Genomic DNA, 18,825 nt, shown 5'->3' with positions numbered 1-18,825 from the left:
AAAGGACAGCAAACATAAATATAATGCATGCAATCAGAAATGTACAACAATGTGCCAATAAATACTCACATTTGAGACTACTGTCACTCGAAAATACCATCACAAAATAAATTCTATTACATCCCCAACCACTGGTGAAAATATCCACATTAAACAAGGAATTAAATTATCCAGCAAATATTTCACATTTGTCCAGATCAACGGAATTAAATAACAGATGTCAGTTGCAAGAACACATGTAACACAACCGGAATCTCTAAATTTATACAGGGATGGTTTTAGATGAGATCAGAGAATAGCTGTCACAAGGAAAGTGACATATACAAGGTCAAACATTCTTTTGTAAAACTTGAATTAGATATCACTGAAATGTTCAAAAGAAAAATTCACTATCCCTATTAATAAAAAAACAAACAAATGATTTAAAATAATTTAATTAGGACCTGTTGACGATTTACTATATATTTTCAAAACAAAAACAATACTGAAAAATTGCGAAAAACAAAAATATATCATCTGTGAATATTTTGTTGACCTGTCAGCCTGCATTTGGGGAGCACAGATCTGTAAACGAAAAAAACCCCTAAAAGTCTGGCCTAGGATGCATGAAATAAAATTACTCTTCGATAGCAGGAAAAAAGAGCCAAGGCTCAGATGATTCTCAGTACATTTTTCCATGTAGATGATAACTTGAGAGGCGATTCTCTTCATAAAAGTTATGCCAGTCTTTGTACATGTGATTTTTACAATATTCATCATTATTAAGGATGTCAAAATACATGTGTTTCATGAATATGATACCCAAGTCACAATTCGACATGTATCACGATACCTATTTTTGCGGCATTATTCCGTAAATTTAGTTACATTTTGACATTAATACTTCATATTTTATAAAAATCATTGTTTTAAAAGATGAACATTAATGATAGTCACAGATAAAAAAGTTTGAATTTTCCATCTTTGAGTTTGAAAAGTAACCATTCATAACTCTCATAGAATCAAAAATGATGATACAATATCAAATTGAAAAAGTGTTGATGCATCAATGTACTGTGGCATCCCTAATCATCATAAACATCATAAGAATCATAGTCATTCTCTGTGTAGAGAAGAATGTACATCTAGCCTAACACCAACAAGTAAAGACAACATGTTTTCACTCAAACTTTGGTATGAATATTGCTATCTGTTTCTGCATGAAAAAAATTACTCCAAGCACGAGGTAGGATTTCTGTAAAAGTATGCAACTGATCACAAACAAAAACAGCTTAAACGATTTTTGTCACAATTAATAATGTGTGTAACATTACGCAGATGAAACCTGTTTGACATGTGAAAATAACCTAGAACCAGTCTATATCAGGATAACAACACAGCTACAACCAAGATGTCATGTTGAATTTCAATTCAAGCAAAAGTTGGAACTATTGATAAGAGAACAAATCAGGCTTAAAATATTTCAGTTTTTCTTAGCATGACATTTTGTTACAAGTTTATACATTTCCATATCTTTAGTTGTGTCAGATAGGTGACAGCTTCTGCTGACCCTCCCTGTAGAATCAGGAAGGGTGGAGTCTGTCTGATCTATACAAGTAGTCCTGACTGTCAGTTAAGAGAGATGTGATGAGACCTATCTCACTAGGCACCACCATTGTAGGCGTAGTCTGCTTTATTGTGCATGATCAGCTTCTCTTCCACGAAGTAGAAACTGTCGGAGCGAGTCTCATAAGGGTGGTCAATCATGTCTTGGACTGAAAGAGAGAAAAGGGATTATTACAAAAGAATTGCTCATTGTGCTCTAAATCTAGGTTGGTCTTAAGTAATGAGATCTAAAAATATTGGAATCTAAAATCTTTTAATATGTGACAAAAACTGCATGAAAATATCAGGAAATAATTCTAACACGAGAAAAATATGAAATGACAAATCTGTTGATTCCGGTGATTTATCTGTCTTAAACCATGTTATGGTTTCACAGCACTTTGCAGGAGCAGTGAGGTAGCCTAATTATTAAAGCGTTCACTTGTTCCACCAAAGATCCAGACATGCTACAATGTGTGAAACCTTTTTCTGATGTCTGCTGCTGTGATATTGCTGGAATATTGCTAAAAGCACTCAGTAAATAGTTTGCATCTTGACCGCTTGCCTCACTAGTCTGACTTAATAAATGCACTGGCATATTCAAAATGTACAATAGTTTCATGGCTCAGCATGACCTGCAAGAAGATTGTATGACATCGTCATTATACCTTAATACCACAGAAACACATACAGAGAAGAGTGAGTGAGTCATTGAGTATGGCTCTACACCACTCTTAGCAATATTCCATCATTATCAGAGTGGTGGGACACCAGAAATTGGCTTCACACATTGTGACCATGTTGGGAATCAAAGCCAGGTCTTTTGCATGACAAGCCAACGATTTAAACGCTAAGCTATCTGACTGCCCTGCAACAAGGAAATTCCAAGCTTAAATTACAAATTGCAGTTAGTTCAACTGTTCTGATCAAAGATGAACTTACTTTCTTCTTGGTTCAGAAGTGGGAATTCATATATATGCTCCACTGTGTTCCGGCTGTGAGGGATGCAGAATCCAAACTCAAAGTCAAAACATTTGAGCATCTTCTCTCTGAAGTAGTGCTTTTCAATCATGCGGAACTTGTTGACTGGCTTGTCTCCAACTACAAACTCCACACTGTAACATAGAAAAACACTGACTGTGATCACGCTGATGTGAATGACTGAAGATGTCATTAGTTTGTTTGATGTTTAACTTTGCACTAATAATTATTAACCAAGTCTGGACTAGACAATCCAGTGATCAAAAGCTAAATCAACTTCAGCATGTTCACATAACTTCCAAATATAAAATGTAATCTTTTTAAAAATTAGAGTGACACGCAAGACTTGTATCACACATGCTAAAAGAATGGGGGACAACATCTTGAAAATTCAGATAATTCTCTGTGCACGGGCATGTAGTATCTATATTGTACAGCAAAAGAAACAGTGTTCATGATGGTGTTTCAGAGTAACAGGACATTGGGCCCTGTAAGTTTTAGATGTCTGTCTGACCCACTGAAAATTCACAGGACCCACAGAATAAAGTTAAACAAACATTTCAGATTTGACATTTCTCATAATTGGCACTGAAATTATTAACATTATATGATAACAAACATAAGATTGCTGGACAGCACACAAGTGCCGCAAATAACAACTTCACACAAAGACATTGTGAAATATTCAGTCAGACACTGAGGCTGGCGGGTTGGTGATTTCTATCTGACCACTGGCGAATCTGCCAGATTTGTCAGAGGGTCAGACACTATTCGTGAACACTGAAGACACGCAAGTTAAATAAAACAACACCATAAAATCTCATAAAAGTAAAATCATGTTTATGTCCTCTATATAAAACCTTCACAAAATACCAGAGTTGCATTTCTTTTGCTGTTCAGTATATATAATACAAGGAAAGATGGAACTCCCACAAATAGTTTCAACAGTCACGACAAACAAATCAGGTGAAAGATGGTAAACTGAGAACATACGTGGCTCCGACTGTCCTCAGTTTGAGAAACTGTGGTGTAAACTGGTATCTGACAAAGCGTCCAGCATTAGGATCGCTATCTTCAAGGTCAAGGTCAGCATCTTCCCCATCTTCTGAAGCAAACAGCATTATGAGCAACAATTTTCAAAGTTGACATATTTCACAACAGACAACATTCTTGTAGCGAATAACTAAGAAAAATCTGATTCTACATCATTCAACCTGTGAATACTTTTGTAAGATAAACAAATGGTCGACAGAATGCACAGTGTTTCCTAGCATTGTCCAAGTCATGCACATTAACTACCTAATCCAAACAGTTGGTTACGTACTTGAGGTCCTACATGTGACATGAAGTAGCTGAGAGCTAAACGAACACCATTAAAGAGTGAGTGAGCATAAATCTATGTTGTTTTTAGCAATGTTCTAGCATCTTCGGCATGATGAATGGACGCTTTAACCACTATGCCATCCCACCAGTCAAGGGCTAGTGTTAGAAACAGCTTGTATTCCACTGATCGTTATGGTTCACATGGCTAATAATCCACAGGATTGGTATAATTTCCTATAGATGAAGGACAGGTAGTGAAAAGTGTTAGTTCTACAGAACAACATGCAGTTGTCACATCAGAACTGTAACAGCCTAAGCAGTCTGCTTCCAACAACAAGAACAGCTGAAATTCTCAGATTAGAATAATTTATCAAAGAATTGATCAGAACACTTTTGGTCATAACATAGGTTTTGCATGTTGACATGGACATAAGCACTAGCATATATAACAGGACTGAGTTTCACAGAAATGAGTCGGGACCCTATGTTTGCTTGTTGTTCACAACTTCTTTCAGCAATATATGACAACTGTGAAACTTGTCTTTAATTAATGTGCTCTTTGAGTAACAATCCTGTTCTGCACATGAGCACCAGTCTATGCAACAACAATGGCATGTCAACCCAGTCAGGAGGCATCACAAACAAATCCCATTAGTCGCCTTTGTATGGGTAGTCGAAGATCAATTATTAACCCATGGGACTTAGACAATAATCATTAAACTGGATTAATGGTCAGATAGAATCAACCTAACTCAAGCCAAATCTAGAGAATTTAAAGGATGACCATTTAATATTCTAGAAGTCTTGGAGTGTTTTTCTGTTAAGGTTCCAAGACCAACAATTTCCTTCTTTGAAAAGGCATAAAATGTGTTTCACATACTATACAGTACATGCTAGGGCTACAGCAGAATGACAATGATTTGGTAGACTGGTTTGTTGTTAAATATCACACAAGGGGACACCAGTATGGGGCTTCACACATTGTACAAGTATGGGGCATTGACCCTTAGTCTTCAGCGTGACAAGTGAATGTTTTATCCATTAGGCTACTCAATGGCCCTAAGCCAAACAGACACAAGATACAGACTGATGAGGGTGGTATGTCTGGAATCTTACCAGGTGGGGGAGGTTTAGCTACTTCAAACAGCACTGTGCCAGATTCCATATCTCGCAGCTTGAAGCGGGTGAAGTCGATTCCATACACATTGGCCTCAGGTGGACACAGGTATTCTGAAACATAACATGGTACATAATGTTTACTACAGCTGTTATGGTAGGGCTGGGCCGGACAGGAGAAAATGGTACCAGCACATACTTACCAGAATCGGTATCGAGTACACAGAAATGTAAGAAATACAGCGTTTCAGTCAACTTTCTGAACATTCAATTATGATTTGACAGAGTTTATTATAGAATATTTGAAAGGGTTACAATAAAACATTACAACTCATTTCAAGCTGTTTCATTTACGTATGTTTAACCTGTATAAAGAGTAACAACATTACTTGCATTTCTCATTCAATCACAGAACTTTTTGTTCCTGAAGAATGAGGACTATGATTTATGGATTCCTGTTGGTACTAAAACTTGACTACTCACTGCTCATGCACAGATGAATTACACACTACAGTACTTATTGATAACCTCCATTAATTGGACAATACCAGTGATGTATATGTGTGCTACATAAAAAAATGCAGAAGACATGTTATTATTTGCCCTTGTCATTACAGAGTTCTTTCCCTTTCCGTGTACTCAATTCCTAAAAATAGGAGTCAATTCTAGGTGTACTTGGCCCAGATCTGAATTGAATACCCCAGTACCTGTCCCAGCCCTAACAGATCATGAACAGAAATCCCATTACCACACCTTTAACACAGATTGACATTTTAGTACAAATTTTCAGTTTATTTTTTTCTGAAAATTTTACCATGGTACAACTGTTCGATAACTTTGTGTGATTTCATATTTACAGTCTGTCTACAGGCAGTGTTGGTGGGACTCAATGACAAGCTATCCCACTAGTCTACAAGCATGACTAATCTGCTGTTAAAGGTATACAAATCCTGGCAAACTAGTAGACTATTTTAGGACTATTCAGGCAAAGAAACTCATGGAGTGATGTTAAATACCTTGAAAAAGACAAAAGAGGATTTGGGATCTTACATATCACACACATACTCTGTGCTATATTTTTTATGCATAACATGGCTAAGAACAAAAGGACTTCACACTGAAATATAAGTGAATTTGTAGTAGTTATGCTCATTATTGCCACACAGTGTGTGTGTGTGCGTGTGCGCGTGTGCGTGTGTGTGTGTGAGACAGAGAGAGTGAGAGAGTGAGTCCAGCAATAACCTGCAATATTCTAGCAATATCATGGCGAGGGACACCAGACATAGGCTTCACATGTTGTACCCATTTAGGGACTCAACCAGGACAGGCTGTTGAGAGGAGGCTTATAAACCATTAGGCTACCCTGCCGTTCCTGCTAGTTGTAGAAATGATCTGAGTAAATCTATACCTCTATGAATATGGTAACAATAAAACCAATTCCAGCCCTCCACAGTGGTGCTAAAAGCCTATGATCTAAGGCTGCTGTCCAGCTACTAAGCGATTTACTGTGTACTGAGTACCCTCCTTAACTGATATTTGTGATGTACAGCTGCAGCCGCAGCCATAGCCACATACAGATGCCAAACCACCAAGCTAGAATATCAATTACTCCCTGGTTCCTCATGACCAGGAAGTCAAGTGGTATACAACACTCCTTCAGGGAAGCCTAGCAGTAACTCATGCAGATTATTTCCTGTTGCCATGGAAATGATGCATCAAACAACAACAAATCCATTAAATTGATGTCCACAGTGCTGTTTAAACCATGAATGGTGACAAAGTGCTCTATCACAATAATGGATGTGTGATTAAACTCAACACGCAAACAATCCTCTATAGCTTCAGCTTACAGAGCTTCATTAGATTCCAATATTCACAATATCAATTCCTCCACAAAGAAAACTTGGATAACCCTCAAATCTTTCAAAAACTCTCAATGATAATTATGCTTCTCAGTAGGATACTGTAGAAGTGGATCTAAAAATAGGCAAGCCTCTATGAGGGAGGGTAAATCTTCAGCAACCCAACATGATTTGGTAGTCAGTCTCGCTGACTCAGATGACACGTCATCATATCCTTATTGCATAGATCAAGGTTCACATTGTTGATCACTGCATATCTGGATTCCATCATTCACATACAGCAGCCATGAAGCTGGGCTAATGCTGAGTGCAGTGTTCAGCATGAAAATAAAAAACCCAAAACAAACCCCCTCCCCAACAAAAACAAAACAAAAAAAACCAACAATAACTAAAGAGAAAAAAAAACACACACCCCTCAAAACTATAGGAGTCTACAATGCCCCTAACATAATATCTAAGATGTGTAGTTGGTGTAGGTGCCCCTTGTAAAATCATTAGTCTATGACAAGGAAGATGCTTCATCTCAAAGGTACACAAAATGTGTAATGTCCACTTTTGGCACAGCAAACCATATTTCAGGAATATTGTCAAAATTGGCTTAAATAAATGCACATGGAAAAGTACCTCTTAATATCAATCACAGGTTTGTCTGGTACTGACTAGATTATTTACTACTGTCAAACAGAATACTACTAAGTTTGGTAAGAATGAGTCAGTGAGTGAGTGAGTTCAGTTTAGCAATACTCCATCAATATCATGGCAGTGGACACCAGAAATGGGTTTCACACATTATACCCATGTGGTGAATATCTGTCGTGAAAGACAATGACATATTCTAGACAAATGCCAGTTACATATGTCGAGACAGCTGTTCTACATCAGGAAAAAAGGCTATCCTAAAATCTGTCATTACAAGGTCATAATCAGTACCTGAAATCAATACCCAGACGAGCCAATGAGCTGTTGACTCACGTAACTAACATGTTTTAAAATGCTTGTCCATTTCTAGTGCTTTGTCCATGTTGAGAATTATGCTCAAACCATATTATTACCCCTTTCAAAGGATCAGTACACCATAATGTATCAACCATTTCATACATTGTATGAAAATAATCGTACATTCTCTATACCTTTTTGAAAGATTCATGAGAATGATATTGTGTTCTGTTCTGTTCGACCCTGATATTTCATTCTAAGACTCCCATGGGATCATACAACACAGGCTGCCTGTGAGGAGCCTGAAGGTTAACAGCTATATTGAATTTATTCCACAGGCTATCTATTTACCACAGAGTGAACAGAGCCATGTCCTTTGCTGAGGAAACAGCACACATTGCCATTATTTTCTTTTGCTCTGTGTCTTTAATATTTATGTCATTGCATGGAAAGCCAGTCTTCCCCTCAGATCTGCTCTACAATAAGATGCCCGTGGTAATAATTCACTATGTTATAGTAGGTGACTTAAAACTATCTTAGCACTCAGATCAATTTGTGGAAGAGGTAAGTGAGTCATACATGTACATCTGACTTGATACTGACAGTGGGGCAGAATGGAATACATCAGAATAAAAAGGTGGTTCCCATTAATATGGCAATGTCCCCTCACCGTTAAAGAAAACAAAATATTTATAACATATTTAATACTTTTTATCTGTTGGTCACATACAAGACGCCTGAAATGACTGGTATCTGCATAATCACCCAACGTAGGGTGTCAAAATATTGAGTAAGTGAGTTTAGTTTAGTTTATGCCGCTTTTAACAATATTCAAGCAATATCACATCAGGTGTCACCAGAAAATGGGCTTCATACATTGTGCCCATGTGGGAAATCTAACCTGGGTCTTCAGTGTGATGAGCGAGCACTTTAACCACTAGGCTACACCACCACCCTCAAATTATTGAAGACATTGGGTGCAATGTTTTATGACATATTGCGTTTGCATTCTGCATTGCGACGAAGAACAATAATATACAGGTGTTATAACCAGACGATAGAGGCCACAGAGCTTCTTCAGATACTGTCACTGCCAGCGTCTAATGGACAGTCAGGCAGAGTTGAATACATCATATCAATCATCATACAGGTGTCTTAGCCACAGGATAGAGGCCAGGGAGCTACTTCAGATACTGTCACCGTCAGTGTCTAATGGACAGTCAGGCAGAGTAGAATGCATGAATGTCTATCAACATACAGGTGTTACAGCCACAGGATAGAGGCCAGGGGTCTACTTCAGATACTGTCACTGTCAGTGTCTAATGGACAGTCAGGCAGAGTAGAATGCATGAATGTCTATCAACATACAGGTGTTACAGCCACAGGATAGAGGCCAGGGAGCTACTTCAGATACTGTCACCGTCAGTGTCTAATGGACAGTCAGGCAGAGTAGAATGCATGAATGTCTATCAACATACAGGTGTTACAGCCACAGGATAGAGGCCAGGGAGCTACTTCAGATACTGTCACCGTCAGTGTCTAATGGACAGTCAGGCAGAGTAGAATGCATGAATGTCTATCAACATACAGGTGTTACAGCCACAGGATAGAGGCCAGGGAGCTACTTCAGATACTGTCACTGTCAGTGTCTAATGGACAGTCAGGCAGAGTAGAATGCATGAATGTCTATCAACATACAGGTGTTACAGCCACAAGATAGAGGCCAGGGAGCTACTTCAGATACTGTCACCGTCAGTGTCTAATGGACAGTCAGGCAGAGTAGAATGCATGAATGTCTATCAACATACAGGTGTTACAGCCACAGGATAGAGGCCAGGGAGCTACTTCAGATACTGTCACCGTCAGTGTCTAATGGACAGTCAGGCAGAGTAGAATGCATGAATGTCTATCAACATACAGGTGTTACAGCCACAGGATAGAGGCCAGGGAGCTACTTCAGATACTGTCACCGTCAGTGTCTAATGGACAGTCAGGCAGAGTAGAATGCATGAATGTCTATCAACATACAGGTGTTACAGCCACAGGATAGAGGCCAGGGAGCTACTTCAGATACTGTCACCGTCAGTGTCTAATGGACAGTCAGGCAGAGTAGAATGCATGAATGTCTATCAACATACAGGTGTTACAGCCACAGGATAGAGGCCAGGGAGCTACTTCAGATACTGTCACCGTCAGTGTCTAATGGACAGTCAGGCAGAGTAGAATGCATGAATGTCTATCAACATACAGGTGTTACAGCCACAGGATAGAGGCCTGGGAGCTACTTCAGATACTGTCACCGTCAGTGTCTAATGGACAGTCAGGCAGAGTAGAATGCATGAATGTCTATCAACATACAGGTGTTACAGCCACAGGATAGAGGCCAGGGAGCTACTTCAGATACTGTCACCGTCAGTGTCTAATGGACAGTCAGGCAGAATAGAATGCATGAATGTCTATCAACATACAGGTGTTACAGCCACAGGATAGAGGCCAGGGAGCTACTTCAGATACTGTCACTGTCAGTGTCTAATGGACAGTCAGGCAGAGTAGAATGCATGAATGTCTATCAACATACAGGTGTTACAGCCACAGGATAGAGGCCAGGGAGCTACTTCAGATACTGTCACCGTCAGTGTCTAATGGACAGTCAGGCAGAGTAGAATACATGAATGTCTATCAACATACAGGTGTTACAGCCACAGGATAGAGGCCAGGGAGCTACTTCAGATACTGTCACTGTCAGTGTCTAATGGACAGTCAGGCAGAGTAGAATGCATGAATGTCTATCAACATACAGGTGTTACAGCCACAGGATAGAGGCCAGGGAGCTACTTCAGATACTGTCACCGTCAGTGTCTAATGGACAGTCAGGCAGAGTAGAATACATGAATGTCTATCAACATACAGGTGTTACAGCCACAGGATAGAGGCCAGGGAGCTACTTCAGATACTGTCACCATCAGTGTCTAATGGACAGTCAGGCAGAGTAGAATACATGAATGTCTATCAACATACAGGTGTTACAGCCACAGGATAGAAGCCAGGGAGCTACTTCAGATACTGTCACTGTCAGTGTCTAATGGACAGTCAGGCAGAGTAGAATGCATGAATGTCTATCAACATACAGGTGTTACAGCCACAGGATAGAGGCCAGGGGTCTACTTCAGATACTGTCACTGTCAGTGTCTAATGGACAGTCAGGCAGAGTAGAATGCATGAATGTCTATCAACATACAGGTGTTACAGCCACAGGATAGAGGCCAGGGAGCTACTTCAGATACTGTCACCGTCAGTGTCTAATGGACAGTCAGGCAGAGTAGAATGCATGAATGTCTATCAACATACAGGTGTTACAGCCACAGGATAGAGGCCAGGGAGCTACTTCAGATACTGTCACTGTCAGTGTCTAATGGACACTCAGGCAGAATAGAATGCATGAATGTCTATCAACATACAGGTGTTACAGCCACAGGATAGAGGCCAGGGAGCTACTTCAGATACTGTCACCTTCAGTGTCTAATGGACAGTCAGGCAGAGTAGAATGCATGAATGTCTATCAACATACAGGTGTTACAGCCACAGGATAGAGGCCAGGGAGCTACTTCAGATACTGTCACCGTCAGTGTCTAATGGACAGTCAGGCAGAGTAGAATGCATGAATGTCTATCAACATACAGGTGTTACAGCCACAGGATAGAGGCCAGGGAGCTACAACATTCCACCATAAGTATTCGGAAAATCAACACGTCGGTCATTATGTGCTGTTTTGACTCATAGACATTTTGTATTAATAAATTCAATTAGGTAAGTATAAACAAACTTATCTTACCTCAGTACTTGGTAATATGACCTCTACAGTTAATTACTCGCAAGTCCCCTTGGGATGGTGTTGTAGAGCGATCTGATGTACTGGACTGACATACCTTCCCACGCACGACAGATGTTCCAAGTCGGCAACACTGTTTATGTTTTGAATATTTTTCTGAATTTCCCTTTTAAGTTTCCACCACACATTTTCAATAATGTTTGAGTCAGGAGACTGGGCAGGCCAGTTTAGACTGTTTAAATCGTTGATACAGCGAAATTCCTGCACTGCACGAGCCTGATGTACACATGCTTTATCATCTTGAAAAATATAGTCATTTGTAGTATATAGTCATAATAACGGGCCAAATGTTGTCATTTAATATATCAATGTACTTCAGTGCATTAATATTGCTGTCTACAACCGTCGTTGTCCCCACGCCATTGTAGGTAACACATCCCCAAATCATGAGTCCAAACTTTTTACGTGATGGAGGACAGATACAATCACCTAGCCATTCTTTGCTGACTTTTCTCCAAACTCACACAACTGTCAGAGCCCACTTTAACTTTGCATTCATTGCTGAAGATGACACGACTCCAGTAATCAGCAACATTTTTCATTCTCTTCCCTCTGCACCACACCACACGATTTCTCACTGAGTGTTTATGAAATCCTTGGAATGTAGTTTTCTCTCAACAGTTCGCTTGGAGAAACTTCTGTCCCTGCTATCATTGAAAATATTGGTAATTTCGTTCAAGGAGCTCCTACGATTCTTTTTTACACATGACAAAAGTCGTCGTTCATCTTGAGCCTTGAACAAAACTGGCCTTCCACTTCTATGGCGATTTTCTGTATTTCCTCGTGTCAAATATCTGTCTAAAAAACTGTAAACGGTGCTTGAAGGCATTGCAACTATCCTGACAATTTCAGATCTTTTTATCCCTGCTACAAATAATGTGACGATCTTTTCTCTTACAGTCGATGATAATTCCTTCGATTTCCGACCCATGTTGTTTACGATCGCGATTTCAGTGAAGCAGACGACAAGTGACATCACAACTTTGTCCATGTGAGGCTCACGTGACATACCAACCACTGTCAAAATTACATGGTGTAAGACGACGTACTTCTTGCAGTGTCTCGAAAATACTGTGCGACTTAACACCATATTAAAATTACGTCACTGGATTTTCCGAATACTTATGGCGGAATGCTGTACTTCAGATACTGTCACTGTCAGAATCTATTGGACACTCAGGCAGAGTACAATACATGAATGTCTATCAACATACAGGTGTTACAGCCACAGGATAGAGGCCAGGGAGCTACTTCAGATACTGTCACCGTCAGTGTCTAATGGACAGTCAGGCAGAGTAGAATACATGAATGTCTATCAACATACAGGTGTTACAGCCACAGGATAGAGGCCAGGGAGCTACTTCAGATACTGTCACTGTCAGTGTCTAATGGACAGTCAGGCAGAGTAGAATACATGAATGTCTATCAACATACAGGTGTTACAGCCACAGGATAGAGGCCAGGGGTCTACTTCAGATACTGTCTGATGTTGGGTTTATAAAGTAGGTGTCACCATGATCATGCTTCTTTCCATGCTACCTGTCTATCAATGTGACAATTACTGGCGCAAAAGCCCAATTAGAGATAGCAGTATACAATCCAAGACTTGGAGGCAATATATTGATTGCTGCTGCTGTTGCTCTGTCAGCTGTCATCCTTGTCTGAACGACCTTCACCTTTCACTCTCCACATGACATAATTAATTCATGATTTGAATGACTTTGCTATTTATCACTTTTAACAGTCTGTAGGATACATCATACTGGAGAACGGACAAAACAAACAAGAGTCATCAGAAGATGACATAACCCCCTGGCCCCCCCATATTTGAAAGGACAAATCATCCGACAGTTACTTATTGTTTTTAGACCAAGTCTGAATTGTTTCCATGGAATTCATGAAAAATATAAATGCCATATATCTGTAATCAGAAAGTCACCATTTCAAGATCTGTCTCGTATATCTGCCAAGATCTTTTGAAAGAAAGGAAATGGTTTTCAAGCTGTGCTCTGGAAAGGAAGTCAGCAACGTGTTCATGCAACCGAGAAAATAATACACCATAAAAACCTGTAAATAGTAAAAGGCACCACTTTGGGGTCTGCCACACATATCTACCAAGTTTTGCAGAAAAAATTGAATGGTTTCTGATTTATGCTCCAGAAACAAAATGATTATGGACAGACGGACGGATGGACAGACAAGGCGTCGACTATATCCCCCTGGCATGTAATGCTCTATGTCCTGACTAATTTTCCACTTGCCCTGATTTTATGACATAATCATGATGATATAATTATGAAAGAATAAATCAACATCTCATTTACAGAACTATTTAAAAAAGTGATAAATAGCAAAGTATCTAAATAGCAGTATCTACTGGTGGAATCTAGAGATTGGAATCGGAGTCTCTACTGGTTGACTCTGATATATAGAATAACTCATACAATCACAATTAACAAGAGTGATTTAAAAAGAACATGAAGAAATGTCATGTATGTTGTTTTATTTTTCAGTTGCCAGTAAAAAGTTCATTACTTTATTCAGAGTCACATTAAAAAATAGTTCAGTGCCATTGCTTTTTCATTGTTACCTGTTTTGTAAGATGTGTAAATATTGTAATATGTGTATCTGTTGAACTGGAAACAGTCCATACCTGAGTAAATTGCATATTATTGTTCAGAAGTAACGTCTTTGTTGTTGTCAAACAGATAATACCAGCTGAAATGGAATGACAATTCAATAGACACTCTTTGCAATCTCTACTAGTAGGATCAGAGATTCTACCAGTAGAGACACCTACTGTAATCTCTACTGTTAAAGACTCTATTGCTAGAATACCTCTAGTACCAAGATGTGCTAAAAAATGGTAAGAGTTGGTAAGGTGAGTTGGCCTCTTTCAGCAATATTCCAGGAACATCACGACAGAGAAACACAAGAAATGAGCTTCACACATTGCACCCACCCATATGGGGAATCAAACATGGATCTTTGGTGTGACAAGCGAACACTTCCAGTTTTAACCAACAGGCTACCCAACAGCCTCCATATATGTATGAAAGATTGTTAGTTTACTGTGCTGATAATTTCCACTCAGTTTCCATTTCCATTACAGATCTTTTGATGTATAATTTTCATATTCTAGGTGCAATTTTGTAACAGTAATGAACAATTTAGGAGATTTTGAAGCTATGTAAGGTGATCCAGGATTCAAACAAGAGTCATCAGAAGAAGACATAACCCCCCGGCCCCCACATGTTTGAAAGGACAACTAATCTGAGAGTTACTCATTGTGTTTTTAGACTAAGTTTGAACTGTTTCCATGGAATTCATGAAAATTATAAATGCCATATATCTGTAACCAGCAAAGTTACAATTTCATATATCTGCCAAGATCTGTTGAAAGATAAGAAATGGTTTTTGAGTTGTGCTCTGGGAACGAAGCCCACCCCTCCATTTTGAGACTAAGTCCGAAACATTTCCATGGAAACCAAGAAAATTATAAATCACAAAAACTTTTAAAAACCAAAAGGCACCACTTTAAGGTCTGCTGCACATATCTAGAAAGTTTTACTAACAGATGTTCAGAAGTTTTTGAGTTCTGCTACGGAAATGAAACACACCCTACACTTTTCAGACTAGGTCCAAAACGTTTCCATTGAAACGGAGAAAATAATAAATCACAAGTTCCTGTACATAGCAAAAGGCACCACTATAGGTTCTGACTGATATATCTACCAAGTTTTGCAGAAAAGTATTGAACGGCATTTAAGTTCTGCTCTGGAAATGAAACATACCTCTCAATTTTCAGACTAGATCCGAAATGTTTCCATGGAAACCGAGAAAATAATAAATCATAAAAACCTGTACATAGCAAAAGGCACCATTTTAGGTACTGATTGATATATCTAGCAAGTTTTGCAGAAAAATATTGAACTGTTTTTAAGTTCTGCTCCGGAAACAAAGCCCACCCCACCATAAGACTAACACCAAAACGTTCCATGGAAAAACGAAAAAATATAAATGCCAAAACTCTGTAAATAGCAAAAGGCACAACCATAGGCTGAGATTACTATATCTATCAAGTTTGATCTAAAAATATTGAACGGTTTCTGAGTTCTGCTCCAGAAACAAAATGATTACGGATGGATGGACGGACAGACGAGGCATCCACTATATCCCCCAGCATTACATGCCGGGGGGATAAAAAGGGAGAAACTAAGCACCCTTGTTGTAAATTGTTTAAAAACACTCTATGGAACAGTAGAAGGAAGGTAGATGAAATAATGCTTCTGTAGCCGTGGAAATGCATAAAGAATTATTAAAATGTCTATGAGCTGAACATTGAGTTGCACCATACAACCCGTTTTATAGGCGTGGCTACATAATCGACACATACCAGCCATCTATTGTAGTATAAACAAGTTGCTGAAGAATCAATACAGCCAACCAGTTGTTTGTTTACCTACATCATTACAAAAGCACCAACAGCCCCTGAAGACTAAGCAGAGAGAGCCCTGCCACCTAACATGGCAGAGCGATATGTGCAGTATAGGTGGAGATAGACCCTCACATAATACCAGTATTGATCAATGCTTTGCTTTTGTTAGATACAGACACATGTAACAGTCCACCCTGCCATTGGACACACAGGACATGTTGTCATTGGCAACCACAGTGTATTCCTTCACAGCATCATGTCCGTTGCCACCAATAACGCTGATGTTAAATTGGGTGATGATAATTAATATGATAATCCATCACTAAGGTCATGATAAGGCTGCTGATAGGATGTACAGAAATGACACAACCATCACAAATCAATGTCAGGCATTCATACAATTTCAGTTTTGCTGTGTAATCATATTGTGCCCAAAAATATTCATGCATGTCAGTCAATGCACTGACAGATTATGGATCAACTCCTAAAAAGCTTTCTCTCAGTGGAAAGTTTCTCATATGAATTATTCATAAGTTGAAGTGCAAGAAATCAGAAAAAGACATGTGGAAGACATTTATTTGCAGTTGGTACAATCACGCTGCCATCACCTAGCAATTAGAGCATCAACAATATAGTATTAATCATGCATGGCTCCAACCAAACATCTGACTTCATTATCTATTAGGATGCTTAACACAGATGGAGCATCATAGCTATGACTATATATAGACACAATGAGCTACTGGGTTCACTCTTGTGATGTGCAAATGCCTGAATATGTGCAGAGGTTTCTAAACATGTAAATGTAAATATTTAAGTGAAAATAGAGGCTGATGCTTAGTCTCTGAACAGTACATGATTCTGAAAAAAATAAATAGCTCCATTTATAATCTGACCAGGAGTTCCAGTCACATGGAGGATTTGGAACTTAGGTACAATCTGGCCCCAATTTCTCGAAACAAACTTAAGACTGAGTTTTGACTTAAGTGACATGTTTTATTCAAATTTGAAAAAACACATTTCCCAGAATGAACTGAAATCAATATCAAATTCAAACATAGCAGACAATTTGAGTTTGATGAACGGAATGCTTAACTTGTTTGGGCTTTAATACTTTAATGATGCATCTGACTTAAACATTCAACTATTTCAAATTGTCAAAATCAGTTTGAGTAAAAACTTAAGTTTGTTTTGAGAAATCATGGCCAGGACTTATTTGATTGTTGCATTACAGCCAGTGCTAGACCAAAATGGAAAAAATGGTTAAGGGGCTGTAAGACAGGCCAGTGAAAACAGTGCAGAGAGATGTAATGAGGTGTTTGAATTGTAAGACACATTTGGCGGTTTTATAGTTGGAATTGTACACAAATTTTTTCAATGTGCATTTATAATTAACTTTTGGCAGGAAATCCGATTTTTTTAACATGGAAATTCCAAATGCGAATAGAACATGCAACTTCTTTAAGTCACGTAGCCAAATGGTTCCCCACTGACCCATCAAAGGGTGTTCAATCTTTACATCATGCCTTCTGTTGTCTGTCTGTTGGTATTTTCCTGCCCACTGTCATTAAATCTGTTTCACATCCAGACTATTGCATTATTTCAAAAGAAATATCAGGACGTTTTCTTATCTTATCTGGCATCTCAGCAAGAAGATAGTTTTGAAGGATCATAGGTTAACACTTTTCAGTTTGGGTTGAAAATGTAAAACCTTCCCGTGAGAATACTGCATATCTGAGTCATGTCAGATTACCTTTGTTTTAGAGGCTTATATTGATTAGATACTCCTGGAGCTAGGATCCATTTATCATACACCTCCCAGTCAGTATCTCCAAAATTATAGGGCAGTATGGAGGGAGGAATGACACACTGGATTGTCTGGCGCCAATGGGACGTTTATTCCAGTCAGGGAACTAAATTTGCCTCAAGTACTCGTCTACTGGCCAAGCCAAGATTACGTTTGTGTTAAATTGTCTGTGTTTATTGATAGACATGACAGTGATAGAAAATAATCTTTCTGGACTAGGTGATCCAATGACTGATATTATGAGCAAAAATTCATGTCATCAATGAAAAAACTAGGTCGCCTAAAAAAAATAACATAGACTGTTAAAGACTTATTCAAATTGAGAACCCTTAAGAGGACAAAAACCTGTAGTTTGTCCTACCTGTGAATATGAGAAATGTTCAATCTCCCAACAGTTACATGACTGTGGTGTCATACAAAGTACTTGTAAGAATTACAACTGCAAGTGAGTGAGTGAGTGAGTGAGTGAGTAAGTGAGTGAGCGAGCGGGTTTTACACCACACTGCAACATTCCAGCTCTAAAGCAGAGGTCAGTAAAGTCTGGACCAGACAATCCAGTGATTAACAACATGAGCATCGATCTAACGATTCTAAGCAATTGGGCTACAATTATATGTATCAAATGCGTCAGTGAGAATGACTATCCAAACCCATCACCTCTTATGACAAGCATGGGTTGCTGAGGAAGAGTTTTAACCCAGATCTTCATGGGTTCACAGCACATGACACTGCTACCAAGTTTGTCGTATACTGAATATGGGGACCAGAAATATGCATAAAGAGATGACACATTATACCCCTCTACATTCTGATCTAGTGGAATTCGGAAACAGAGCTGAGCTTCAACTCCGTCACCTCTGCCTCATACTTATATTCTTTGGATCCATGC

At 38.9% G+C, this 18,825-nt stretch overlaps 1 protein-coding gene across 2 annotated transcripts in view; it reads right to left on the bottom strand.

The window, feature by feature from the left end:
• Window positions 1-338: 338 nt before the first annotated feature.
• LOC137295661 (protein unc-119 homolog B-like) overlaps window positions 339-18,825 on the bottom strand; it is a 30,045-nt gene continuing 11,558 nt past the window's right edge. Inside the window, exons 2-5 of one of the 2 annotated variants that reach the window (XM_067827140.1) lie at window positions 5,005-5,118; window positions 3,559-3,667; window positions 2,527-2,699; window positions 339-1,754 (exon numbers count right to left, since the gene is read on the bottom strand). In XM_067827140.1, the coding sequence (XP_067683241.1) occupies window positions 1,642-1,754; window positions 2,527-2,699; window positions 3,559-3,667; window positions 5,005-5,118 (509 nt within the window). In that variant the 3' untranslated portion in view covers window positions 339-1,641. Of the gene's footprint in view, window positions 1,755-2,526; window positions 2,700-3,558; window positions 3,671-5,004; window positions 5,119-18,825 lie in introns of both variants that reach the window. The other variant, XM_067827131.1, reaches the window with a different exon arrangement.

The sequence above is a fragment of the Haliotis asinina genome, chromosome 1, assembly GCF_037392515.1.
Source record: "Haliotis asinina isolate JCU_RB_2024 chromosome 1, JCU_Hal_asi_v2, whole genome shotgun sequence".
NCBI lineage: Eukaryota > Metazoa > Mollusca > Gastropoda > Lepetellida > Haliotidae > Haliotis > Haliotis asinina.
This window is presented reverse-complemented; position numbering and strand designations above follow the sequence as displayed.